Source organism: Chrysemys picta, chromosome 5 (genome assembly GCF_011386835.1).
Source record: "Chrysemys picta bellii isolate R12L10 chromosome 5, ASM1138683v2, whole genome shotgun sequence".
Taxonomy (NCBI): domain Eukaryota; kingdom Metazoa; phylum Chordata; order Testudines; family Emydidae; genus Chrysemys; species Chrysemys picta.
Window position 1 is genome coordinate 37,861,059 of NC_088795.1, and position 27,209 is coordinate 37,888,267.

At 39.7% G+C, this 27,209-nt stretch overlaps 1 protein-coding gene across 4 annotated transcripts in view; it reads left to right on the forward strand.

The window, feature by feature from the left end:
* Positions 1-27,209, forward strand: part of UGT8 (UDP glycosyltransferase 8) — a 77,871-nt gene that overhangs the window by 29,922 nt on the left and 20,740 nt on the right. For all 4 annotated transcript variants that reach the window (XM_005290319.4, XM_008169644.3, XM_065596275.1 and 1 more), the window contains one exon: positions 4,449-5,272. In XM_005290319.4, coding sequence (XP_005290376.1) covers positions 4,451-5,272 — 822 coding nt within the window. In that variant the 5' untranslated portion in view covers positions 4,449-4,450. The remainder of the gene's footprint in view (positions 1-4,448; positions 5,273-27,209) is intronic.

Genomic DNA, 27,209 nt, shown 5'->3' on the forward strand with positions numbered 1-27,209 from the left:
AGCAGGAACTGTTGACAAATCTTTTTATAAAGTGATTCCACTAACTCAGTTTAAAACCCAGTGCAGATGGAACTTTCACTTTTTCCATGAAGCATAAAACTACATCTAAACATTTTTTTTTTGCAGAATTCAGTCATATATTCACTTTGTAGTTTCTATTCCAGAACCAATGATATTTAAACAGTGCTGGGAATAGGTTTTCCCAGTAAATTTGTGTTTGTTGTTCTAGCTGGAAGGTGGTGTAGCAGCAATGTGCAAAATGTTCTAGATCTTATAGTACATAAACAGAATTTAAAATTTCTAGATGACAGATTGGTGGACAGTTCAAATCAAGTGGGAACATTTTAAAAAGAGCTCAAACTTAAGCCAGGAAACTGACAATCATCTGTGTATCACTCTCTTCCTGGGAAGCAGAGAGCAGGACTCAATATTTATTTAATCTGTGGAGCCAAGGTCCCATAGCAAGGAAAAAAGCTAACAAGCTTCTTGTTATGGTTTACATTACTAGATGGTGTGGTGAGTGTATTTGTTTCTTCAAGCTAAAAGAAAACAAGAGGAAAAGATAAGTGCCTTAAATTTCCATTCTAGAAGCAGTTATTTCAATTTACTCACTTTTTTTACATTTGTTTCTGTAATTGAATATTAGAAAAAAATCTTGTGTATCCAGTTTTTTGCTGGTGATAAATATTGTGTGAGGCTCTTTTCCTTTCAAGAGGCTCTTTTCCTCTCATATTGGACACAAAGGCTATATGGATAGCAGTACAATGCTTAGATTCCACCAAAATCTTCAAAACAGTGTTTAAATCAGAATTAAGTAGAGCATAGGCCTTGTGCTAGTCTTCTGACTTTGTTGTAAGTTACTTGGTGCTCACAATTTTTGAAAATCAGGCCACTTATTTAGGTGTGAGAAAGGAGAACTGGGTACCTTTCTTGATGCACAACATCATATTTTAGTGGCCCAAAGGCATTACTATCTCATTTGTGGACCTGTATAACGTTAAAAAACAAATTAGACTATGCTAAGGGAATTATAAGAACGGCCCTACTGGGTCAGACCAAAGGTCCATGTAGCCCAGTATCCTGTCTTTTGATAATGACAAAGCCAGGTGCTCCAGAGAGAATGAACAGAACAGGTAGTCATCAAGTGATCCATCTCCTGTCACCCATTCCTAGCTTCTGGCCAACAGAGGGTAGGGACACCATCCCTGCCCATCTGGGCTAATAGCCATCGATGGACCTAGCCTCCATGAACTTATCTAGTTCTTTTTTGAACCCTGTTATAGTCTTGGCCTTCACAACATCCTTTGGCAAGGAGTTCCACAGGTTGACTGTTTGTTGTCTGAAAAAAATACTTCCTTTTGTTTATTTTAAGCCTGCTGCCTATTAATTTCATTTGGTGACCCCTAGTTCTTGTGTTATGAGAAGGAGTAAATAACACTTCCTTATTTACTTTCTCCACACAAGTCATGATTTTATAGCCCTCTATCATATCCCCCCTTAGTCGTTTCTTTTCCAAGTTGAAAACTCCCAGTCTTATTAATCTCTCCTTATATGACAGCCATTCCATACTATTAATAATTTTTGTTGTCCTTTTCTGAACCATTTCCAGTTCCAATATATCTTTTTTGAGATGGGGCAACCACATCTGCAAGCAGTATTCAAGATGTGGGCGCACCACGGATATATATAGAGGCACTCTGATATTTTCTGTCTTATTATCTATCACTTTCTTAATGATTCCCAACATTGTGTTCGCTTTTTTGACTGCTGGTGCACATTGAGTGGATGTTTTCAGAGAGCTATCCAAAATGACTCCATGATCTTTTTCCTGAGTGGTAAAAGCCAATTAAGATCCCATCATTTTATATGTATAGTTGGGATTATGTTTTCCAATGTGCGTTACTTTGCATTTATCAACATTGAATTTCATCTGCCATTTTGTTGCCCAGTCACCAGTTTTGTGAGATCCTTTTTGTAGTTCTTTGCAGTTTGCTTGGGACTTAACTATCTTGAATAGTTGTGTATCATCTGCAAATTTTGCCACCTCACTGTTTACCCCTTTTCCCAGATCATTTATGAATATGTTGAATAGGACTGGTCCAAATACAGACCCTGGGGGGACACCACTATTTACCTCTCTCCATTCTGAAAACTGACCATTTATTCCTACCCTTTGTTTCTTATCTTTTAACCAGTTACCAATCCATGAGAGGACATTCCCTCTTATCCCATGGCAGCTTACTTTGCTTAAGAGCCTTTGGTGACGGACCGTGTCGAAGGCTTTCTGAAAATCTAAGTACACTATATCCACTGAATCCCCCTTGTCCACATGCTTGCTGACCCCCTCAAAGAATTCTAGTAGATTGGTGAGGCATGATTTCTCTTTACAAAAAACATGTTGATTCTTCCCCAACAAATTATGGTCATCTATGCGTCTAACAATTTTGTTCTTTACTATCGTTTCAACCAGTTTACCTGGTACTGAAGTCAGGCTTACTGTCCTGTAATTGCCGTGATCACCTCTAGAGCCCTTTTAAAAATTGGCATCACATTAGCTATCCTCCAGTCATTTGGTACAAAAGCTGATTTAAATGATAGGTTATAGACTACAGTTAGTAGTTCTTCAATTTCACATTTGAGTTTCTTCAGAACTCTCGGGTGAATACCATCTGGTCCTGGTGACTTATTACTGTTTAGTTTATCAATTTGTTCCAAAACCTCTTCAATCTGGGACAGTTCCTCAGATTTATCACCTAAAAAGAATGCCTCAGGTTTGGGAATCTCCCTCACATCCTCAGATGTGAAGACCAATGCAAAGAATTCATTTAGTTTCTCCGCAATGGCCTTATCGTTCTTGAGTGCTCTTTTAGCATCTCGATTGTCCACTGAGTAATATTACTCGCTGTTAAGTATTCATAAGCCCTCTGCTAATAGAGGATCAAATGAGTGGAGTGGCACACCCTCTCTCTGTCCTTCCCCATTTGTGACATCTTCTCTCTCACCTCCCTTATCCCCTGCATATGTCAGAACTCAGGAGTTGGCTTTCTGCCTGCAAGAAATTCCTTTACACCCCAGGAATTTTCTATTGGTCACTTATGGCCAGAATCTGGTCCCTTTGTTCCATATGAAGTATATGGGACTTAAGCATTTGTTTAAATGCTGATCTGAATAAGGATGACTTAAGCACATGCTTATTGTCATACTTCGCACATGAGTACAATTGTTATGCTTGTTTGACATTTGCGGTAACATGCAGAGTGAAGTAACATGGGGAGTTGAGATGTGTTGAATCAAGGACTAAATTAGCAATGCAAACTTGCACATCTCAACTCCCCATGTTACTACAAATTTCGAACAAGCCTAACAATTGTACTCATGCGAAGTATAACTTTCAAAGGCTCAGAATTCAGTCATATCAAAATTAGTTTTGCTGCAACACTCACAGGTACTTCTGTTTCAGGGAGAGCTATTGTTTGGATTATAACTTTGTTAAAAGATAACATTAATATATGTATGGAAAGTTTGTATGTGAGTTTTCATATTCTCCACCTACGGAGAAAAGCTTGAACCATTTTTGTCTCAAACTTAAAAATTAAAAAATATAAAGTCACCTTCAGCAGAGGTCAGGCCTGGAAAATGCAGGAGAAAGTTTTTGAAGGCTATGGGCAACTGTGACAACCTGAGCTTACAATGGAAATACACACGAGGCACTGTTGCTCAAATGGTAATGAGTGCTCATCCCCAAAATCCACCATCAGAATTGTTGGAATTCTCAATTGAGAGAGTCAGGAATGCATTGGCAGAAATGGTGCTTCTAGATACAGGGTTGAGGCATACTGGTGGGGAAGGTTGTAGTGCTACTACACAAGCTGTGCCTGTTATGTAGATAAACAGAGGAGGTTAGCCTCTAGGTCTTTGAATCCTTTATGAATATTAAATTTACCCAAAATACTTAACATGAACTGGCTGCAGTCATGCTAGTGCTCCAAAGCCTAGGACGATCTGGGTTTCAGAGGACACTAAGTTCTTGTTTCCCTTTGCTGTTGGATACCATGTATAATTCAGAAGCTGTGCACACAGTATCTTGCAGGAAGGTACCAGTTGCATTGTCCTCATCAGCTTTCCTGCCATATAATACAGGAACTCTATCAGTATCAGAAGAAATTGCTTGCCCACCTGTATAACCAGATGGAAGGGGAGAAGGGAAAAGAGAGAGAGAAAAAAATTAAAGCCCAACAAGAAACTAAACACAACACCTGCTTCTTTTTTAACTAAGTAGCTATCTTGTTCCCAGTGAATGCTACTAAAAAGACTTTGGGATAAAATGATACTAAAGGTTATTCTGGCAAAGACTTGAAAATGTTATCAAGTAATGGTTGTTTATCAAACTCTAAACAACAAGTGGGATTTAAATCTGTTGAAATATTTTTTTTCTTTTGTCATTTCAGCTATGAAGTCTTACACTCCAGTTTTCATTCTCCTGTGGGGCGCTGTCGGGATAGCAAGGGCTGCCAAAATCGTTGTTGTGCCGCCAATTATGTTTGAAAGCCATCTGTATATTTTCAAGGCCCTGGCCTCAGCCTTGCATGAGCAAGGTCACCAGACAGTGTTCCTCCTCTCTGAGGGCAGACACATCCCTCCATCTAATCACTATAGACTCCAACGTTACCCAGGGATCTTTAATAGCAGCACCTCGGATGATTTTCTTCAGTCCAAAATGAGGAGTATTTTCTCTGGAAGACTGACAGCACTAGAACTGTTTGACATCCTGGATCATTATTCTAAGAACTGTGACATGATTGTGGGCAACCAGAACCTAATGCATGTCTTGAAACAGGAAAAATTTGACCTCTTGCTAGTGGATCCTAATGAGATGTGTGGGTTTGTTATAGCTCACCTTTTAGGTGTTAAATATGCTGTTTTTTCCACTGGCCTTTGGTATCCAGCAGAAGTAGGTGCTCCGGCTCCTTTATCTTACGTTCCAGAATTTAACTCACTTCTCACAGATCATATGAACTTTCTAGACAGGATTAAAAACACTCTTATTTATCTGGTTTCAAGATTAGGAGTCAATTTTTTGGTTCTGCCGAAATATGAAATGATAATGCAGAAACACAAAGTGCTGCCAGAGCGGTCGATGCATGATTTGGTTCATGACTCCAGCCTGTGGATGCTGTGTACAGATATAGCACTAGAGTTTCCAAGACCCACGCTACCAAATGTTGTTTATGTGGGAGGAATCCTCACCAAACCGGCCAGTCCTCTACCAGAAGTAAGGTTTGCTGAGTTTTATGGTAATTTTTGTAATATCTGGATAAGTCTTATTTCTTAATGAATTTGAAATGTATTTAAGTTAAATGGTGACCTAATATCTTAATTTTTTTAAAATTGTTTTTGTTGTTGTGTTAAATACACAATAACAATAATTGGAAATACTTTGTAGATAGAAACTCCAAGCATAAAAGCTGTTCTTTCATGTAGATGTTCTCTACTTTTCTTACGCTTGTTCCTGCTTTGAATTAGATGTTTTATGATCCAGCAGAAGGATCACAATGTATGATAGCTTGGCTGTTAGAAATTGAAGTCCTACCTGAGTGCAAATGAATGTAGCAGAGAGATAAATGTGATCAGATGGACAATTTTACATACAGAGATTTCATTAATATTCTACCTCATCTTATTCCCAATTTCATGATGCTGGTATATTATCTATTATAAATTATTCTGTTAGCTAGGGGAATAGAGGATGTCCTGTTTTTTTTTTATATATATATAACTTGTTTGGTTAGCAGTCTGTCTTGTTACAAACTTTTCTGATTCATACCTTATATATATTATAGATATTATATATAAGGTATGAATCAGAAAAGTTTGTAACAAGATAGACTGTTTACATATATGACCTTCGAAGCAATATTAAAAACATGAAGTATTATTTCATTAGTTTGTATTATATTATATATAAGGTATGAATCAGAAAAGTTTGTAACAAGACAGACTGCTAACCAAACAAATGAGATTTGGTAACAGTGTAAAAGTTTAAAGTCTGAATAAAATAAAATACAGCCACAAAATACAGTAAAACTAAACTTCGTACAGAAACAGAGCCAGTGCTAGAGCCAGTATCATTTTTAGCAAACGCAGAGACCTGAGAGTTCATAATGAAATGTAATTACTTGAGTGCATCATGTGCTCTTGACACATGATATCTAGGAATGTCTCTGTTTAGTAACACCATGATGACTCAAAGGCAGAACAAAATTTTTCAACAAACTGTCGTTTATATAATGATTTACATATGCATTGTCACCTGTGGTTCAGGACTAATCCGTTCAATTAATGGATTCTGCTGGCTGGCCTGGAGAGAATATTGGACATGAGGAAGGATACAGAATTGAGGTAGAGGAATTTAATGTACCTGTTACCCTCAGTTGCTTCTCCTGTGGAACTAGTATATGGAAAGATGGGACTACAGAATAGAAAACTTGGTCAGGATTTCTAGATTGAAAACAGAGGCTTATATAATGGTTTCTGTTGATAAGATTCTGTGTAATAGCCCTGCATCAAACAAACTATAATTTCTGGATATTGTGCAAACTAATGAAATAATACTTCATGTTTTTAATATTGCTTCAAAGGTCATATATGTAAACTATTTTAACATTTCACATGATTGATTTAAAGAGTCATTTTGAACTCCATTAGTAACTGTTAATGTACTCAAAGATTGAGAGAGTGAGAGAAAAAGTCAAAGAATCCAGCACCTCTTAGGATTCACAAGAAAGGCAACCATCTTAAGAACTTGGATACCTAAATTAGAGGTCTAGATCCTCTGTTGCAACTGAGATACATTCAGAGCAACAACATAAAGGCCAGGGGCAGAGGTAGCTTTATTCCAGTGACTAGGCTGGTTTCTAGTATAATTTACAGTAGCCTCAAAGCTTCTGTAATGTATGCACAGTTGCCCGTAATTCCAAGGAGCCAGTCAGGCACTTGGGGAGTTATTGGATATAGGAACTTGCTGGCCATGCTCAATTTCTCCTAGAATAAACTCTTACATGGGATATTGGGAGGATAGCGGTATAGAGCTGCTACTTTGGCTTGTGCCACCAGCGATTCCTGAGGAATCCTCCAGGAGTCAGTTATCATATGTCAGCTTCCCTGTGGCTCTGGGGCATTAGAGGGGACCTGAGGGTTGGAGTCAGGATCCCAGTAAGGGCAGTCAGGGGAAAGGACAAACCTGAGGCCGGAAGTAGCAGAGGAGTTCATTGTCAGGTCCAAGCCAGGGCCAATACTAAGGGTCTGAGTCCGAGTCAGGTTTCAGATTCCAAGTCAGGAGGCAAAGTCCAAATCAAGCCAGGAGTTCAAGAGCAAAGAACAATCATGGCAGCCCCAGAGATCCACACTGTATCCTGGACAGTTCCTGGAATGCTCCTTGGGTTTATATCTGGCAGGGAGACAATCAGGAGCCATGGGGCTGCTGTTTGTCAAATTGCTGAGGTGGAACTGCCCATGGGCTGTGTCCTCAGTGGGTTCATGGGAAGTGGCACGCAAGCTAGTTAAGCTGCTGCTGGGTGGTAGCCTGGAGATGTCAGCTGCTTGGTAGCACTACAGGTGTGGCCTCTAACCTGTGGGCCTTATAGTTGGGTCCAGTGTCCAAACTGTGTTCTTAAAATAGGCACTTATATACCCCATCAAATACCAATTTTAAAGCTCAAGTGTAGATCCTAATTTAGACATACATATTTTGAACATTAGTTGCACAGCTGTAGGAAATTCAGTTGACAAGGTTTGTTTTATTAATGGTGGAAAGATTGTATAGTGAAACCAACTCATTTGTGATCTGTTATATGGGGGAGCACTAAATTCTGAGCTCGGAATTTCATGCAGAAATGAATAATTCATGTGCATTATAGTCCTGATCTCACAGCCCCAGTGCTACTCAGAGGTACAGGAGGCCTAAAGGAACAGACCATTCAGATGGATGCTACAGAATTTAAATGTCTGATGTTGAACCAGTCATCAGTTAGAAAAATGGGCATGTTTGCATGTACTGTTGCAAGGGAGGGAAAAGGAGAGTTGTGAAGCTTATTTAATTCAGCCAGAATTTTGAGATTCGTGTACCTAAAGGCAGCTATAGGCTTAATGTTGCCACATAAGTAATGTGGGCTTCATTGGTATATTTAATAGACCTAGGATAATCCTCTTGCCCACTAAAGGCATTGTGTCTAAGTCAATACAATTGAGTTGGTCCCATCCAACTGCGTGCAATAATGGTTTAAAAACTGAACGAATGGCCAATGTGAAAAGGTGACTTAGTGCCCAAAATTGGGTATATAAAAACAGCTCTACAAACAGTGTATGACTGAGGGTGATTGATAATCACATATAGAACATCTTAAATGTAGGTCTGGATCCATTTGGTTCTAAAACCGAAGAAAAATATTAAGTCTATGAAGTGTGCAGTAATTCGTTTGCTTGTAAATGTTGCAATTGAATTTATTCAGCTTGAACTTTTTTTGGAGGGTAGGGGGCATTAGTTAGATTTTGTTGAAGTGATTTGAATTTCTTTTCCACAGTCAGTTGCTGTGCTAAAAGGCATCTTTTGAGTTTGAATTAAATATGTAATAAAGTCCTAAAGTGTAAGGTTAGAAAGGCTCCCTATGATCATCTAGTCTGACCTCCGGCATAACACAGGTCATAGAGTTTCATCTAGTAATTCCTGGAGTGAAGGAAACTGTTCTTCTCTCCTACCTAAGTGAACCCTATTTATTAAGTGAATACTATTGAGTCTAATAACTTGTGGTTGAATTACATCTTTTCTTTTAGAAAGACATTCAGTTTCAGTTTTAAGACTCCAAGTGATGATGAATTCTCATGAGTAATTTGTTATGAGTTATGACCCTCATTGTTAAAAATTGCATCTTATTTCAAATTTGAATTTTTCTAGTTTCAACTTCAAGCCATTTCATTTATAAATGCCTCTCTTGGCTAATTTAATAATATCAGCTATCTTCTGACGGTGTAAGTACTTGCAGACTGTGATCAAGTTTGCCTCCTTATTTCCTTTGATGAATTGAATAGATTGTCATCCTCTATTGTGAGGTATATTTTTCAGACCTCAAATAATTTTTGTAGCTCTTCTCTAAAATATGCTCCAGTTTTTAACATGTTTTTCCAAGTGTGGACACCAGAGTAATACACAGTATTTCACTAGTGGTTATCTTCTAATGCATGCGTGAAATGCCTTCCACAAGGCCTGTTGGGATGCTTACCTCATTTTCATATGTCTACATGGATAAAACAAATGCTTTCTTTTTAAAGAAATCTCCAGGTAGGTACAGTATCTAGTTTTTTATGTCCCACACTTCTGGCCAGAAATACACAAGTGCACTGATCTGAGACAAACATAACCCTATCTTAGAAAAGAAATGTGCAGGTGACTGGACTAGATGACCTATTGAGGTCCCTTCCAGTCGTACACTTCTATTATTCTACTCCCCCAACTACAAAGAAGGGGAAAATCAGACAGTAGATTGTGATTTGGAGTTAGACTCGATTTACAGGGTTACTCATGGGATAGTGCAGTGACATGCTGCCCCACGCATGGGGCTTGTAGCAACTAGTAAAGTCACAATGTAATATAGAGTTTTCCTTTACTTCAGCTATCTCATAAACATTTGGTATTTCTGATTTCCATGCAACTTTTTTTGTTTTGTCTGTTATCTTGAAAGCCATTTTTTTTTTAGTAGATGATAATTGCACTGACACTAAATCAAAGACTGTAATTACATGGGCCAAAGTAATGAAGGTTTATATTAATTCCTGACCCAGTGCAAAATGAACTACTAGATCAAGTGGAGTTAACAATAATGGTTCTGTGATTACTTTAATGATTAGACTATTGTTATTTCTTTAGCCCTGACTATTTAAAAACTAGTCTACTCCCTTTCCCCTCCTGAGGTTGTTGTAAATTGTTTTTGCGAGTTTAAAAGCACTGTTACATTTATAATTTTTTTTCTAACTATTCAATGACAGCATATTGATCACCCAGTTTGTACCAGTGCTTTACTACCCTGACAGTTAGGAAGTTTTTCCTACTGTATAGCCTAAACCTCCCATGCTGCAATTTAAGCCCGTTGATTCTTGTCCTATCCTCAGAGGTTAATGAGAACAATTTTCCACCCTTCTCCTTGTAACGACCTTTTATGTACTTGAAAACTGTTATATCCCCACTCAGTCTTTTCTTCTCCAGACTAAACAAACCCATGTTTTTTTCAATCTTTCCTCTGTACCTTGAGTTAGCCCCATCTATCACAGTGTCTGTCCCCCCAGGTTTTGCCCAGTTCCCATGGGAAATGGTGTAGGAGCTCTGTGGAGGCTGCTTTTCCACCCTCTGCATTACTACCTGCCATGCCTTTATTCCCCTGGGCAGGAAAGGCCACTTTGGCACTCACTGTGCTTAATTTGGTCTTTCATTTTACAAATTATTAATATTAAAGATAGTAATTAAAAATCAATTGGCTGTAATAAAGCTGTGCTCATTTTTACTAGCTAGGGATGTGGGCCAGCATGTATAATAAAGGGTTAAACACTGAGGGCTAGATCTTGCAATCCTTATTCATGTTGGTGAGCACTTACTGACACAGTAGTCCCATTAAAGTCAATGAGACTGCTCATGTCAGTGACTGTTCACTTAAGTCAGTGATTTTCCACCTGTGGTCCGCGGACCCCTGGGGATCCTCAGACTATGTCTAAGGAGTCCACGAAAGGTTGTCGTTATGATAGAACAGTGGTTTTCAATCTGTGGTGCATGGACCCCTGGGGATCCACAGACTGTTTTTAAAATTCCCAAAGGGCTACTCACCTCCATTTGACATTTTTTAGGGGTCCATAAATGAAAAAAGATTGAAAACCACTGACATAGGTGAGTGAAAGTTATATGGCTTGCCTGTGTGAATTACCAGCTTAGAACATGTAATAAGGTGGATCAATGCCCGGTGTGTATATTGACAGCTCCATAAGTAATGCTGAGAGAGTCTGATTAATAGTTGTATTTACACCATCTTAAATATCAATCTGGTTTTATTTGGTTGAAAACTGAATGAAAATAGAAAAATCTATGTCACACAAAGTATTTCCTTAAAAAGAACAGGAGTACTTGTGGCACCTTAGAGACTAACAAATTTATTAGAGCATAAGCTTTCGTGGGCTACAGCCCACTTCTTTGGATGCAAGCTGTAGCCCACGAAAGCTTATGCTCTAATAAATCTGTTAGTCTCTAAGGTGCCACAAGTACTCCTGTTCTTTTTGCGGATACAGACTAACACGGCTGCTACTCTGAAAAGTATTTCTTTGTAATTGTTGCAAATAGATGCTTCAAAGGATTTTCAAACTCTTATCCATACAAGGAATTTTAATATCTGGAGTCCAGAATATAGACTAAAGAAGATGTGCAATAGAGATAGGGTATTATCTGTGTTATACATTCTAAATGGTTCTTCTCCACTTGTGGTGTGTCTCCTTTTAAATATGTCTAGGAAATTCTAATTTGTAGCTACATATAGAATACCTGGGAAAGTATTGTTCAAAGAAAGTACCATAGTAGTGTTCTGCCCTGGAAAAATTTCTAAGAGCCCACAGTCCCTTGGCATCTCATCTTTTAAACATACTGTTTTCCTTTTGTGGAGTAAAGCCTTGTAGGTCATATATCCACAAGGACAATGATAATTCACGCACTGTGGCAAAGAACATTACAGTCCTTCCCTAAATTTGCAGAATAGTCCCTAGGTTGGGATTTTGTGAGATCTCCTGCTGAAATAAAAATGTCTTTGCCACATACTAAGTTAGAAAGAATAATAGGGAAGTAATATATTTATTTGCTGCTTTGCAATGTGGAGCTGTTGATTTGAATTTCTGTAAAATATAACCAGTTATAAACATATTGAATTACAAATGCCCATTTATAAAATCTCCAGTTTGGAGGTTAACCCTTATGTTGTCTATCTGAGGCGTCTCAAGAAGCTGATTCTTGATCTCATTCTGTACCATATAAAATTGCTTCATATGCTATTTAGTTCTTTTTTTATAATAAACAGGTAGTGTAGTGGGATGACTCGTTCATAAACTCACATTATCACATGTACAATACAATATCCTATTGAGGGCAATGTGAGTAGATTTATTCTTAAATCATCGCAGCTAAAGACAGAAAAAAAGTCCAATCATTAAAGACATCACTGAATCAATAGGATTTGCACGGTAATACTCATATAGTGGTTCCGTGCTGACAATGGTAATATAATGTGGCAAACTAACAGATAATATTCTCCCTTCCCTTTTTCTCACCCTCATTCTATTTCTTTCAGGGGGAACTTCTTAAGTTCAATAACATTGGTTAATATTAAATAAAATAAACAATGGAAAATTCTGAATTATGACATTCTTTTAAAACAGATTGTGTTAGTTAGCCATTAATCAGTAAGATAAGCTATGTCCTTGAATGAGTGTAGGAGCCTAAGTTTACCCCTCTTTAGTATTCTTAAACAGGTATAAGGACCAATAATTAGAAGTATCAGTTTCATACTGAAAGAAAAGGACATTGAGAATGATCAGGGAGCCTATCTACAGTAAAAGGATCATAATGGATTTCATATGTGCTCACTTAAGTGTACAGAGATGGTAGATTATGTGGAGAGTGTAGGCTTCTCTCAATCAGTACCCAAAATTTAGGTTTTCATATTATTAACATTATGAAATCAACTCTATTAACTAACATATAATCACAAACTACGGTCATATATATTAATATACATCAAATAAGAAAAAATGAATTATTTAAATATCTTTCATTTAACAAATAAATTTGCCATTTAATTATATAGCAGCATTAATTTAACACAAAATAATGTTTTAAGGTTTTTAAAGTTAAGATATTTTTAATCTGCATTTCCAAATTGTAAAGCTTCCTCAGAATTTTTAAACATAAAGCTTTGCCTTTCTTCAAAGATTGTGAAGGTTCTTGAATCTTAAGTTATAACTAGCTGATTTTGAAGTAGCTTTCTTGTTGGGTTGAATGCAGTTATGTGCTGCTGTGAGAGGGAGGAAAAATCCTAGAAAAATGATAAGTTTTTATCCGAGTAAGTAAGACCTCTCTTTTGTATTGTAGCTTATAAAACTGATTGTCTATCTTTACATTTCTGAAGGAGGATCACTACATATCGGGGTGAAGACTGTTTTGTGCCTAATAAGCTTTGTTATTTTAACATTCTTTTTACCTGTAGATCCAGTAGTTTTGGAATCCATTCAGAAAAAACATTTTCCAGTACTTAACTATCCTTATAGTTATAAAGTTTTTCCTAAGATCTACTCTTCCAGTCTAAGAAGGACAGCAGAGACCTTTTAATTTCTTGAGTCATTACTGTAGTCAAATTTAAATTAACTTCCTGTATAATCTTGGAGGCCAGATCATTGGATTTTACATACTGCATAGCTCTGCCATCTTGACTCTTTTCCAGAGCTGTTCCCCCTCTTTTAGAGTTGCTAGTTTTGATATTAAATTAATAGAAATGCCTTTCTGAATGCTCTAAGAGAAGGTTTAGTGAGATGTATATGTGATTTTCATTAGTTGAGGGGGAGGGGGGAATTAGTACTTGAAATAAGGATTTTATAAGATTGCTGATGGAAGCTTATGGAGACATTGTAGGTGCTATAGTGCATCATGTGACCCCCTATTACCTCCTCTTAAAATAAATTTCCATATAAAATATCTTCCTACCGATTGCCCCATTCTGACCTGCTGCACTCACTGGTTCTGTCTGATGGTTTAATCTTCTTAGAACCCAGAACCTTAATATGATCACTTCCTTCCTGTCATAATTTCCATATCCCCAGATATTCCTTTCTCACTTGCCATTTCAGAATAGAGTTCTCAAATTTATGGATTTTGTGGGAAATCTGCATTTCAGCTAAATTAGGCTGTTTGTTCCACTGCTCTGCTAAGTCAGGCAATGTTCCATAGATCATCAGTCCAACACCTGTCCAAATAACCTGTGGCCTAAAGAAAAAGTGCCCTGAATTAGGCAGCAGAAGTCTACCCAGTTTGGTATCAAATCTACTGACTGTGGTTTATATTTCAGTGCACTACAGATACCTTATTATTGACAAGGCCTCAAGCCCTATCTGCAGAAGCAGTCCAATATCATTCCTCTCTTTTACAAATAAATTGACAGAGGATTCACAAGGTTACTGCAAGCAAAGCTGGCAATATATCCTATTATCTAATATCTCAGACTAATCTCTTGTCCTCTCAGCCACATTGCATTTCCAAGTGAATGCGTGAAATATGGGCTTGGCTATGATGGCTGCAACTAATGCTGTAGCCAATAGATCACAATCCTCTGTGAAACCCTGGAACAGAATTTAAGATTCCTAATTTCTAATACTTCTGCTGCTGTCCAGCAAATAGTCGTGTGAGCCACTGGCAAATTTGTACATAAAGTATCCCTCTGGCAGGTGGTCCATTTGTAGTAGCAGAAAACAGATATTCCGTTAGCTCAAGAAGTAGAGATCTGCTGGGACCTGAACATTTAAGGTTCAAACTTGCTGATGCTCAGAGTGGGTCAAATTCATTATGGTTACACATGACAGAATTCATTTTTTTTGTTTAAAAATGGTTTATTTAATTGTGCAGTGAAAAACCATTTTTATAAACAGGGTCTAGAGATTAAAAAAGTGAAATTAGATTAAAAAAATTTTTTTTTTACATTTTCAATAAAACAGATATACAAATAAGAATGCATATTAAATAGTGATACATCTAAGATTAATATAGTGCAGTGGTTCTCAAATGTATTTGATTGATTCTCCCTTCTTTGTGTCAGTAGTCATTTACTGTCCTCCCCCAAGTACATATACTGCTACCCAGCTCTGAAGACAGAGCAGAGAGCAGTGGCTGCTGGGCAGGTGCCTAGCTCTGAAGGTAGCGTCATGCTAGCAGCAGTGCAGAAGTAAGAGAGACAGTGTGAAAAGTGGTATTTGTCATCACTTTTCACAGCAGACTTAGTGCCACATTTGCTACCCTTACTTCTGCGCTGCTGCTGCCACACCGGGACTGCCAGAGCCCCGCCACCTCCAGGTGAGGGATTGGGGGTTGGAGGAACGAGAACCTGAGCCCGGGCTGCCTCCTGCTGAGGGAATTGGGGGGTGGAGGGGAAGGAGAGCCTGAACCTGGGTGGCAGGGCTTCAGCTGTCAGCCCCAGGGTGGCGTGGCTCCAGCTGTCCCCTCTGGGGTGTGCATGGGCCCCAGCCACCCAGGGCTGACAGCCAGAGGTCTTAAAAAAAAAAAAAAAAAGCACACAGCTTGCACCTCCCTTGACACATTCCCGCATCATCCTTGGAAGGCCTGCCCCATAGTTTGAGAACCGCTGATAATATAGTGGGTGAAATCCTGGCCACATTAAAATTCCTATTTTCTTCAGTCAGTGCAGGATTTCACCCAGTATTTCTATAGAGGTACTGCACCTCCAACTTCATTATTAGATAAAATATAAGTACTCACAGAAGTCCGTACAAATAACATTTTCTTTGAACATCTAACACTTGTCTCAAACCATTTTCAAAATGGATGTCAGCATAATGTTACGTATGACTTGTCTTAGATTTGTAGAAGACAAGAGGACTCCAATCTGGTGCTCCCTGAATGTGTGCCTAATGAATGGCTTTCAGAACACTGACTTTTTACACCTCACATGAATTACAGTGAACAACAGGTCATGAGTTAAGGGTACTGTAGAAGGTTTAGCGGAGTTCTTTTTCTGTGTCAAGTTGGAAGTTTAATGTCATTTTAACATTATTTTTTGCATTTAATTATAAATTCCACTGACAGGATAGGAATTAATGGCATCTTAATGGTGTCTCCTTTTTTGTCCAAGAGTAGCACCAGAACCTGCAGGGTAGTCGGTCACGTGAGATTCTTGTTGAGAGAAACACATTCAGTGATACTGTAAAAACATAAATTCTTTTGGTCCTTGGTTTTATTTTTAGGAGCTGTACAGGCTGGGTGAAGGCAGTGAGGTGCTTGTGAGAAAAGGGAATGGGAAAGAGGGATGAAAAGAGGAAAAACTGGTGCAATTCAGGGTCTAAACAAGTTAGTACTGAGTAATCAATGAAGAATAGCATCCAAAGGTAGGGCCTTGTTGGTTTCTGCACATGGACTTATAAAATAGAAAGTACACCCAGAAAAGTGGTTTCAGTTTTTGTTTAAGACTGATTAAATAGATGAAAAGATGAAAGGTTCCAGAGTTCAACTTACTTTATGAAATTAATTGGGACAAGAGTATATCCTCCTGGGAAATAGGGTGACCTGGAGGAACTTGAATGGCAAGAATTAAATAAAAAAAGAAAGCAGACTGTATTCATTTCATTGCTGCTTAAAAATTAAGTAGCACAAGGGAACAAGAGGCAGAACAGCAGACATATATCCTTGTTGTACTCTTCTACTGCTGTACTTTATGTGCATCTATAGTGGGACAGAAGTGCCCAAAATGCTGGCCTCTGAAGATCTCTGGTGGGAGACATCATCAAAATAGGATAGATGGATGATTTGGATGTGGAGAGAAATTCATACGTTGACCATAGTTACCATATACACACACCATTTTCTCCTTTCCACATCTCACCTCACAATGACAAAATATGGAATAATGCCACCCTTCCTCCCATACTCAAATGATATACCACCTATGAGTATGTAATGTGCTTGAAATCATAACACTTCCCTGAACACTCTCTGGACCCTTAACCACTATTCTGTTTGTAGCTGTTGCTTATTTTGAATCAGGAATGGTTTCCTCTTTTGGCTTACACAATAGGGCCCAGTTTTGTTCAGCAACACCCAGGAACCCAGTGGAAAAACTTGCATTTCACAGTGCAGCATTTAAACAAATACAAGCTTCTCTGATTTAGAATACACCAGGAAAGTTAGGAAACTAGAAAATAATAATAATAAAATAAAATACAGCCATCTACATGCTTCTTTATTATTATTTCTTATTTGTATTACTGTAGCCCCTCCTCCTCCATTGTGCTAGCTGTTCTTTGCTTAGGAATTGATAAAAATAAAATAACTGTAGATTAATTGACAACTTGTTACTGAAAATTACTTTAATTGTACTTTCTAAATTAAATCTGTTTTTCCCCTCTGCTGTAAACAATATTTCAGCATTTAAAAATTATATAAAATATCACGTAGCGTGTATGTGTTTCCATTAAAGAATGATTGTCCACAGCCATATTCAGAGAGCAGACATTGATGTTATTACACATTTGAATCTACAAACTGAACAGAGAAAGTTTCTGATATTTAAACTCAGTTATGTTTGCATATGTGAACTTTGTTTATTTGAAACAAAGCTCAGTATTAGGCACTACTGGTTACTGCCAGCTGGGACCTTACCCCATAGTCACAGCTGTGCATTTAATATTTAAACCAGCTAAGAATAGCTAATTAGAAAATCAAACTGAACAAAGCTCACACAGTAGTGTCAGCACAATACCATTTTTGTCTGTGAATGATAAAAAAGATTTTTTTCCATATAATAATAATGGCTGGAGCCATAAGTGCTTATTCCAAGTGTACAAACACAGACAGAACTTTAATAAAAGAATATTACACACTTAAATTCCTCAGTCTTCAATAATATAGTCTTGTGTAGAAACTATTCCTCATCGACAAATATAAAAAAGAGCAAAGCAAGGTCATAATATCTGCTCCTTTATGAAACGCTGGCTACAATAAATACTACTCATATAGGGAAAGGAGAGGATTGCCTAGACAGTCTCTTTGAAGAGAATATATGTGAACCTTGAGGAAATTAATTAAAAAAACATATCTGGCTTCTGCTGGAGCTAATATCTCCTTTGAAACATGGGATACCAGGATAAATCACTGATTTTAATCAGCAAGCAGGCCACCTTGATTTAAGTAATTGATTTTAAATCTAGTTTTGCATTTTTAATTTGTAGTTATTTTTCTAAATAAAGGTTCAGTCTCATTAGCTGATAACCATAACAACATGTTGATATGCAATCAAATATATTTTTTATACTAAATTTGATATTTCTTTTTGCTAATTAGTAGGATACACTATATAGGTATTTGTTTAGGCAATCCTAGAGTTTAACTTATATTTATGTACACTCTTAATTTTTACATCTATTATGTTAGAAAATGGTCAATAATGCATTTCTTATTTAGTAGAAGATAATTTTTACTTAAGATTAGTTTCAAACTGCATTTAGACAGAGTGTAAAATTCAATTAAAAATGTACAAACCCAGCATTTTAAAATTGTTTTTATTAGTAAAAAAAAAATGACTTAAATGTGCTGGACAACATAAGGAAAAAATAAGTTTATCAAAACCTGTTTTTGTATTTAAAACTAACTCATGTATTATACTAAGGAAGTATTTACTGAAGTTAGTGAAGTGAAGGTCTGGGAAAGCCACCATCCCCTGCCCAGGAAAATGTGAGACACTGTACATCAGGTGCTACAGGCAATGTTGGACCTTAGGGTGGTAGAGGAATCTCACAATGGTTGGCAGAGCCCCACTGTCTTAGTGTCCAAGACAGACAGAATGACTCTGTTTTGTATAGACTTTAGGAAGGTAAATGTGATATCCACATTTGTTGCCTCCCCCATTGACATTTGATGCATATTCCATGCTCCGAGTCAATTAGTTGTTAGAGTGATTGACGGCCACAACAATACATCTCAACCCCAGATCTGACCAAAGGCTACTGGCAGATTCCTCTAACAAGGGGTCTTGAGTGAAAATGTCCTTTGCAACACCTTTTGGCCTGTACCACTTCAAGACTATGCCCTTCAGCCTTCACAGGGCTGCAGCCACCTTCCAAAAGTTGAGGACATAATCCTGTAACTGCACAGCCAGTATGCAGTAGCCTACCTAGATGATATAGTCATTTACAGTGGTTATTGGGAGACATACCTTGATCATACAGTGACAGTCTTACAGGCTCTGGAGGCTTCCAGCCTCATGGCGAACCCAGACAAGTGCAGATTGGGGTTTCATGAGTTGATGTATCTGGGAAGACCATTGAAAGGGGCAAACTTAGGCCTTTAATCAGGAACGTCCAGGCCTTGATAGACTGCCCTATCCCATCAACAAAGAGGCAAGTTACACAATTTCTGGGTCTGGCTGGCTATTATAGATGGTTCATACCCAGCTTTACCATGATAGCCACGCCTGTCACTGACCTGCTGAAGAACTGTAGCCCCAAGAAGGTCGCCTAGTCTGAATTTGGCGATTAAGTCTTCAGGACCTTGAAAGATCTCCTGAGCAGTGAACTAGTCTTCTTCCACCATGACTTCACAGGATGGTTCATATTCTACACCAATGCTTCCAGTGTAGGGCTAGGGGTAGTATTATGGTATTACCTACTAGGAAACACCTTCCTCTTGATTATGGATCACACACCCCTCTGCTGACTCAATTCCAGATCGCCATGGACAACTGCCAGCCATGACATGCCTTAAGGAGAGGGATAGAACAGTAGGAAGAGGCCCGGGAAGAATGTTAGCTGGATTGCAGGTAGTGGAATCCTGCATTATGGTGCTCAAGAGGGTCCGTGGGTTGAAAACCAATGGAATGGGAGGGCTTGCATTCCCCTACCCTACCCCATTACCACTAGGTGGTGCTGCAGACTGTAGGCACTAGGCAGGGAGGCTCATCTCCACTCACAGAAAGACAGAGAGGAAGTAGTTGTGGTAATGGACCAAGTCATGAACAAGTGTTTAGTTTCCAGGACAGAGAAGAATGGATGGATTTTTGATCTGTTGTCAGGGAAAGAACTGCAAGATTTTGAGGTGATGGCATGAAGTCAGGGAGGAGTCAAAGATTTCCTTCAAGTTGCAAGACTGGGTAAGTGAGTGGTGGTGTGAATTGTGTTAAAGAAGCGGGTAAATGGGAGAGTTGAGGAAGGTAAATAAGTAACTTGTATTTAGCTTACCGTATATACTCGATCATAAGCCAGTTCACTTATAAGCTGATGCCCCCAAGATGGATAAGTAAAAATGGAAAATTTTTATAACCCGTTCATAAGCCGACCCTATAATTCAGAGGTCAGCAAACTTTGGCTCCCGGGACATCAGGATAAGCCGCTGGTGGGCCGAGATGGTTTGTTTACCTCAAGCATCTGCAGGCATGGAGGTAAACCTAAGTAGACAAAAGTGTCCCGGTGCCCCAACTGCTTACCCTGACGGGCCAGAACAGCAACTGGTGGGGAAATTTTTTGGGGGGGAGAAGCTGGGAGTCAGGGGAGTAACCCGTGTGACCACCCCCCACATGACCCCACCCCTAGCCCAGGACCCCCCTCTCTCTCCATCCCATCCCTTCCCACCTTATCTGGGGAGGGCCAGGGGAGGATGTCTCTTGCCTGGCTGGAACTGCTCCGGCAGGCTGGGCAGCGCAGCCGCAGCCTCCTCCGGTGGGCCAGACCAGGCGGCACAGCCGCAGCATGTTCCAGTGGGCTGGGCCAGGAGGCACGGCCGCAGCGTGCTTCGGTGTCCGGGCGGCATGGCCACAGCCTACTCTGGGGGGCGGGGCAGAGTGGCATGGCTGCAGCTGCTTTGGAGGCTGGGGGGAGAGCAGCATGGCCAGAAGCAGAGGGACTCTGGCCCCACCTCTTCCCTTCTGGCTGTGCTGCCTCTCCTTGCTCCCTCTGTTGGGGGAGGGGCTGTGTCCCACCTCTCCCTCTCTATACCCATTCATAAGCCGACCCCCGTCTCTGGTGCTTCCCTTTTTTACTAAAAAAATTCAGCTTATGAACGAGTATATACGGTAATTTGTCTGTGAGACATCCAGGAGAAAGTGCCAGAAAGTTAGGCTGATAATAGTCTTCCTCATTGTTCAGGAAGAGGTAATATGTGATCTACGTGTCAGTTCTGGAGAGAGATAATTACTCCATGAAGGATTTAACCCCAACTGATTGTAATTGTGGGAATGTCTTGGTGGATGGAGTTTCCAGAATGTTGAAATCTTGGTGAATGGAGAGGTGACTGGAACCAAAGCCAGGGAAAGAGAAAGTCCTCCGGATAATATATGTATGGACTGAAGAAAGGGGTTTTCATTGTTCATTATTACTGTGTAATCTAAGTGTAACTGAATGCTTGCTTTTCCACATGGCAAAGTTTAGTGTGATCTTCCAGTAGCATTGTGTAAAGTGTTCGGTGTGTAGAATGTGTACTTTATTAGTACAAGAGATATGGTTTTATTTATATATTGGAAAGGGATGTAAAGAACTTGAAAAATCATCGTGTGCACAGGGCCGGCTCCAGGTTTTTTGCCGCCGAAGCAAAAAAAAATAAAAAAATAGCTGGAGTGCCACGCCTTGAAAAGTGCCGCTTCCAGGCACATGCTTAGAACGCTGGTGCCTAGAGCTGGCCGTGCGTGTGCAAACCAGAAAAAACATGACTTTCAGTTGTTCATATTTTTCACATGATACTATGAGAAGATTCTTTTTAGAATAGTACTCAACTTGCACAGTACCGTCAGGCAAAATAGCAAAAAGTGTTTGCTTTTTTTGTCATTGAGGACCTTCTCCAAACCCCAGTGAAGTCAGTGGGAGTCTTTCTGTTGATTTTAGTGGGCTGTGGGTCAGTCTTTGACTGCCCATGCTTTCTAAAAGATTTGTTCCATCCATGTTATGTTACTGCATGACAGATGTCATGATTTCAAATGTTAGTGGCATACAGTTTTCAAATAGCTGCCAATATGCTCTTCGCACTTGTTTTCTGTTTATTTCCAGTACCATAGAGTACCAGATCTATTCAGTCACTGCATATGCCAGACAAACAGATTGAAAAAGGAACAAACATTTCCTTCCCAACACACTTTTGCTTTCTCCTTATAAAGCTTAGGTAGATTCTACCATAAATAATAAGAAAATATAAACATAATTGCCATGAACAAAATATGAATCTATATGGAAACATGGATACCTCTCCCCTGTCCCTATCAGCTTCCTCCACTAACCTACTTTACAAAGCTTGTTTTTACAGCACTCTTTGGGACTGGAGCTATTGTAACTGTCACTGCAGATGTCTATCTTGATGTAAAAATATCATGTGATTTGCAGCCTAGCTCTAAGACTCTTTGTGTGGGAGAAGCAGGAATAAGCGAGTGCTGAAAAGAGCCAAGTATGTATGTGATGAATAGGGAATGCTGCTCTTTTCCTCCACTTCAGCCTCCTGGAACAGTCATTGTTCATGTCAGGAGAAAAAATGTGAAAAGAGAGAGAGAGAATAACTAGAATTAGGATCCTAGCATGTCCATTCTCTATGTAGCTCTCTGTGTGTCTATTGTACAAAGTGCCATTACTTTAGTATCTGCGTGCTTTTATGTGCTTGTAAAATGTGTTATATGTTATACCATAAACATGAAATAACGACCATGATTCTGCCATAAAGATGCTGAGAAAACACTAACTGCACAAATAGCTCTGTATGTCTGTTTTTCCAAGGATGAGAAATCATTTGATAAGGATAACAATCAAAAACTTTTTAAATACATTGATCGGATTTTTTGTTTGTTTTGTTCTTTAAAAAGTAATCAAGTGCACCCAAAGGGCATGTTCCATTGGGGATGTACCGCACTTGTTTATGAAAGGAACTGTGCAGTCTTTAGAGTTTTTTTAAAGAAGATGTTGATATTTTAATGCATAAGAAATCTCAAGTTAAAATAAATATAAGTATATACGAACAGCTGATAGTACATTGCAGATGTGGACAAAAAGTCACCACTATTATTATTGCACTATCGAACAGTGGGGGGGGGCAAGTGAATGGCAATGAAATAATATCTTTCTCTATCTGTCTTCTATGTCAAATCCCAAAAGGGATGAAAATTCGAGTATTACTTTATGATACACTGCACCCATAACTTGTAGGGATTGACAAACCATTGGGCATAATAAATAATAAAATGAAAGAAGTTGATGTTTATTAGAGTCGGTTGAATAATTCGCTGGGATTTGTGTGTGTACGCATGTTTTGCCTTTTTTTATTGTATACTAAACTTTATTTCATTATTTGACCATCTGTAATATAAATAAACTTAAAATGTAGTAGAAAAATACTGAGCTGAAAATCTTAAAAGGTATTGCAGAGGCTTTTTTGTTACAAACTGAATGGGATGAGGGTTTCTGGAAGCAGATTTGTATGTAAACAATTTCTGCTGACTGGATATTATCATGACCTCATGCCCATAAAGCAATCGCTTTGGAGTAAAGAGGACTGTAGACAGGACCCTTCAAGAATGTTTCTGAGTTGAATTAAAGCAGACAAAGGAATGCAATTTGTTTGGAGGGTGTCTGAACTGATATCAAGGAAACTCTGAAGAGTACAGAGAAGAAAATGCATCACATTTCCCTGACCTAAAATAGTTCCTGCACTACCTAGATTGAGCACTCAGATCACTGAATTTACAATAGCTCAGGACAACATGAATACCATTTAAACTGGATAAGGGGATGGGGGGGGAGGGGGAGTATGCTGATCCACCCTGAATGGATTTTGAAAGCCAGGAACTAAAGACATGTCTACACTACAAAATTAAGTCATCCTAACTTATATCAGCATACAGCTGCCATAGTAATTACATCACTTGTGCATGTGTGCACTTTGTTCCTGGTGTTGGCGGAGCATGTCCTCATCAGGTGTCCTTGCACCAACTGAATTGTCAGTGTGGGGAATTGTGGGATGGCTTCCGAAAGCCAGCAACAGTCGACATTGTCTACACTGGCACTGCATCGACCTAAATACGTCCACACTGACTCTATGCCTCTCGTGGTAGTGGAGTTATGTAGCGGGCGAGTTACATCAGTGGAGCAAAATTTTAGTGTAGACACTTACAGAGTTAGGTCGACATAAGCTGCCTTGCATTGACCTAACTCTGTAGTGTAGACCAGGGCTAAGTATTTGCAGAAACACTGGTCCAGTGACTCACTCTGGCTAAATGTCAGCGATTTAAGACTCTTAGGCCAGGTTTACACTATAAACTTGCCATGCGTCTGACGAAAGCTGTATTCACCCACGAAAGCTTATGCTCCAATACGTCTGTTAGTCTATAAGGTGCCACAGGACTCTGTCGCTTTTTACAGATCCAGACTAACACGGCTACCCCTCTGATACTATAAACTTACATCGGTATAACTACATCACTCATGGGTGTGAACCCATGAGTGACACAGTTATACCGACCTAACTCCCAGTGTAGCGAGTGCTATGTCGATGGGAGTGCTTCTCTCATCAACATAGCTACTGCCTCTCATGGGAGGTGGATTAACTACGCCGATGGGAGATACTGCGCCACTGTAGACCTGCTCTTAGACTGCCTGCAACCTCACAAAATTAGGAGGAAACTTGGAGAGCAACAACTGAGACCTGCAGGCTGGACTGACACAGGAGGGGAGTCACTGCCAATTAAAAAGTGTTGGGACCCATGCATATACCCCAAAAAAATAAAAATGATGGCACTAGGTAGAAAAGTAGTTGAGACATCCTGGAAGTGCTGGTGGTGTTAGTGGAAAGAAGCAAAGAGCAGGAGCTGTAAGCCACCAGAAAATACCTCCCAGTGGAAAAGTTTTGCCAAAAGCCAAAGAACATTTTTTTGTGTAATGGCTTAGGATTTATTAGGTAAAAGGCATATACAGCCCTTTACAATGTGCTCTTGGGGTTGGTAATCTGAGTTTCCTCTTAGAGAATATCAGAAAGAGTTTTATCATTTATCATCTCTTTACCAGACAAGACTGATCAGTGAAATGTGGAGAAACTGTAGCTGGAGAGAGAGAGGGCTCAGGAAAAGTGTAGGGAAATTGGCTTCACTTGCTGTTTCTGTCCAGTTGTGTGAGACCCTCTGGAAATTGACATTTGTCCCTTTTCTGGAAAGCACTTGAATAAAGGAACTTTAAAATGCCCAAAATGAGGACAAGGTAAAAAATGGTTGCAGACTTTAATGGCGGACAAACCAGGTCAGGGATCAGGCAGAGCTAACTGAACTTGGAAACAGAATGAAATCATGGCCGCACTGAAGTCAATGGGAGTTTTGCCATTGACTTCAGGGGGGTCAGGTTTTCATTCAGGGCATTTCTCTCTCTGGTTGCAGGGTGAAAAGCAAGAAAGCACTTTGAGAAATAATGTATATATCTTAGGAGAAGAAATACTGGTTTTGTAACAGTGAATTTTCCTGTTTGGTAACATGTCATTACCGTTTAATGTTCACAAATATTTCTGTTTTTATTAAACAAACATATAGAATCATGGAAGGAAAGACACACAATAGAGGCATTTCTGTGTCCAGGTCTATAACCAGCCCCGCAAAGCATATTCGTAAGTGCATAGATGGCATAGGGATGGGACTGCAAGTTTACATTAATGACAAAAGTGGGTGTATCAATAAAATAGTGGCACTGAAGCTGCAGCCTTAAGTATGCAAGTTATTCAACTGGGATTACTTGGGTGACGAAGGTTTGACAAGATCCAGCTCAGTATTTGTATTTTACTCTAGTAATCTTGCATGAGACTTGTGTTAGGGGTGCAAGATCAAGAACTCAAAAGAGAAAATTTCTAAAGATAAGGCTGTGACTGCAGTGTCACAGTAATTATGTTGGTAAAGAACTGTTTTTCATATTCTAAGGGCTCAGTTCATATTCTGTTTTTTCAAATTCTAAGTGTTAAGTTGCACATCTTATATATTTTATAATATGCATTAATAATAGGGTTACCATATTTTAAAAATAAAAAAGAGGACACTCCACAGGGCCCCGGCCCCGCCCCTTTCCCACCCCCGGCCCTTCCCCAAAGTCCCCACCCTAACTCCGCCCCCTCCCCTGAGCGCCCGCATTCCCCCTCCTCCCTCCCAGCCACACAAAAAGGGCTGCCCGAGCGCTACCGGCTTCACGGTTTGCCGGGCAGCCCCTAGACCCTGTGCCCCTGGCTGGCGCTTCCCCAGTGCAGCTGGAGCCCCGGAGGGGAAGCGCCGAGCTGGGGGCGCAGGGTCTGGAGGCTGCCCAGCAAACCATGAAGCAGATAGCGCTCAGGCTTCGGGCAGCCCCCATGCCTCCGGACCCTGTGCCCCCGGCTAAGCACTTCCCCTCCCGCGCTCCAGCGGCTGCTGTGCTCCCTGAACTCCTGGGCTCTGTAAGAGCTGAGCTGCCCGAGCACTACCGGCTTCGGGCAGCCCCCATGCCTCTGGACCCTGCGCCCCGGAGCCCGGGAGGGGAAGTGTCCGGCTGGTGGACCGGGACCGGGTCCGGAGGCATGGGGGCTGCCCGAAGCCGGTAGCACTCGGGCAGCTCGGCTCTTACAGAGCCCAGGAGTCAGGGAGCACAGCAGCCCCCGGCGCCCGCTCTAAGGTAAGCCAGGGAGTATTTTTCCCGGGCATGTTCGGCTTTTTGGAAATTCCCCCCGGACGGGGGTTTGATTACCAAAAAGCTGGACATGTCCGGGAAAAAACGGACATATGGTAACCCTAATTAATAACAGAGTAATAGAAAATACTACATTTGTGCAGTGTGGCTCTGTTAATGTTTAGTAAACATTCATAACTGATTTGCATGCTTCATTTTGTAACCTTAATGGTTAACACTAGTTGTTTGGATTTAATTTCCTACTTTTTAAATAAAAATACTAAAGAGATAATGGGAAAGGATTATATGTATTTAAAAAAAAAAAAGAAAATCTAGGGGAAAGCTATTGCAATTTATAAACTTTGCAACCAGAGTGTGTAAATTCCGGTTCTGCATTTCTTCAGCCCATGTACCTTCTGATTATTATTTTTACATAATATTTATATGACAGTAGTGCCCAGAGGCCCCTGTGAAGGTTAAGGCCCCATAGTGCTATGCAAACAGATTTAAGGACACAGTCCCTTCACTGAACAGTTTAGTATCTAAGAACACAATGTATCTGTTCTATTATCTGCAACCCATGCACAGCACTTCTAATTTTCAGCACCAGCCTGTGCTGAAAGGGAGGGTTGCAGTCCAGGAAAGTAGGACAGCAATACCCCTGATTATGTTCCTTAGCTAGAAGCCTATGTAAGCCTTAAACAAATGGTAGTAAGGTAAATCTGAATTCAGAAACCAGGATTCAGGCTCACCTGGTTCAGGGTCACCTGGACCTCTCCTGGGCT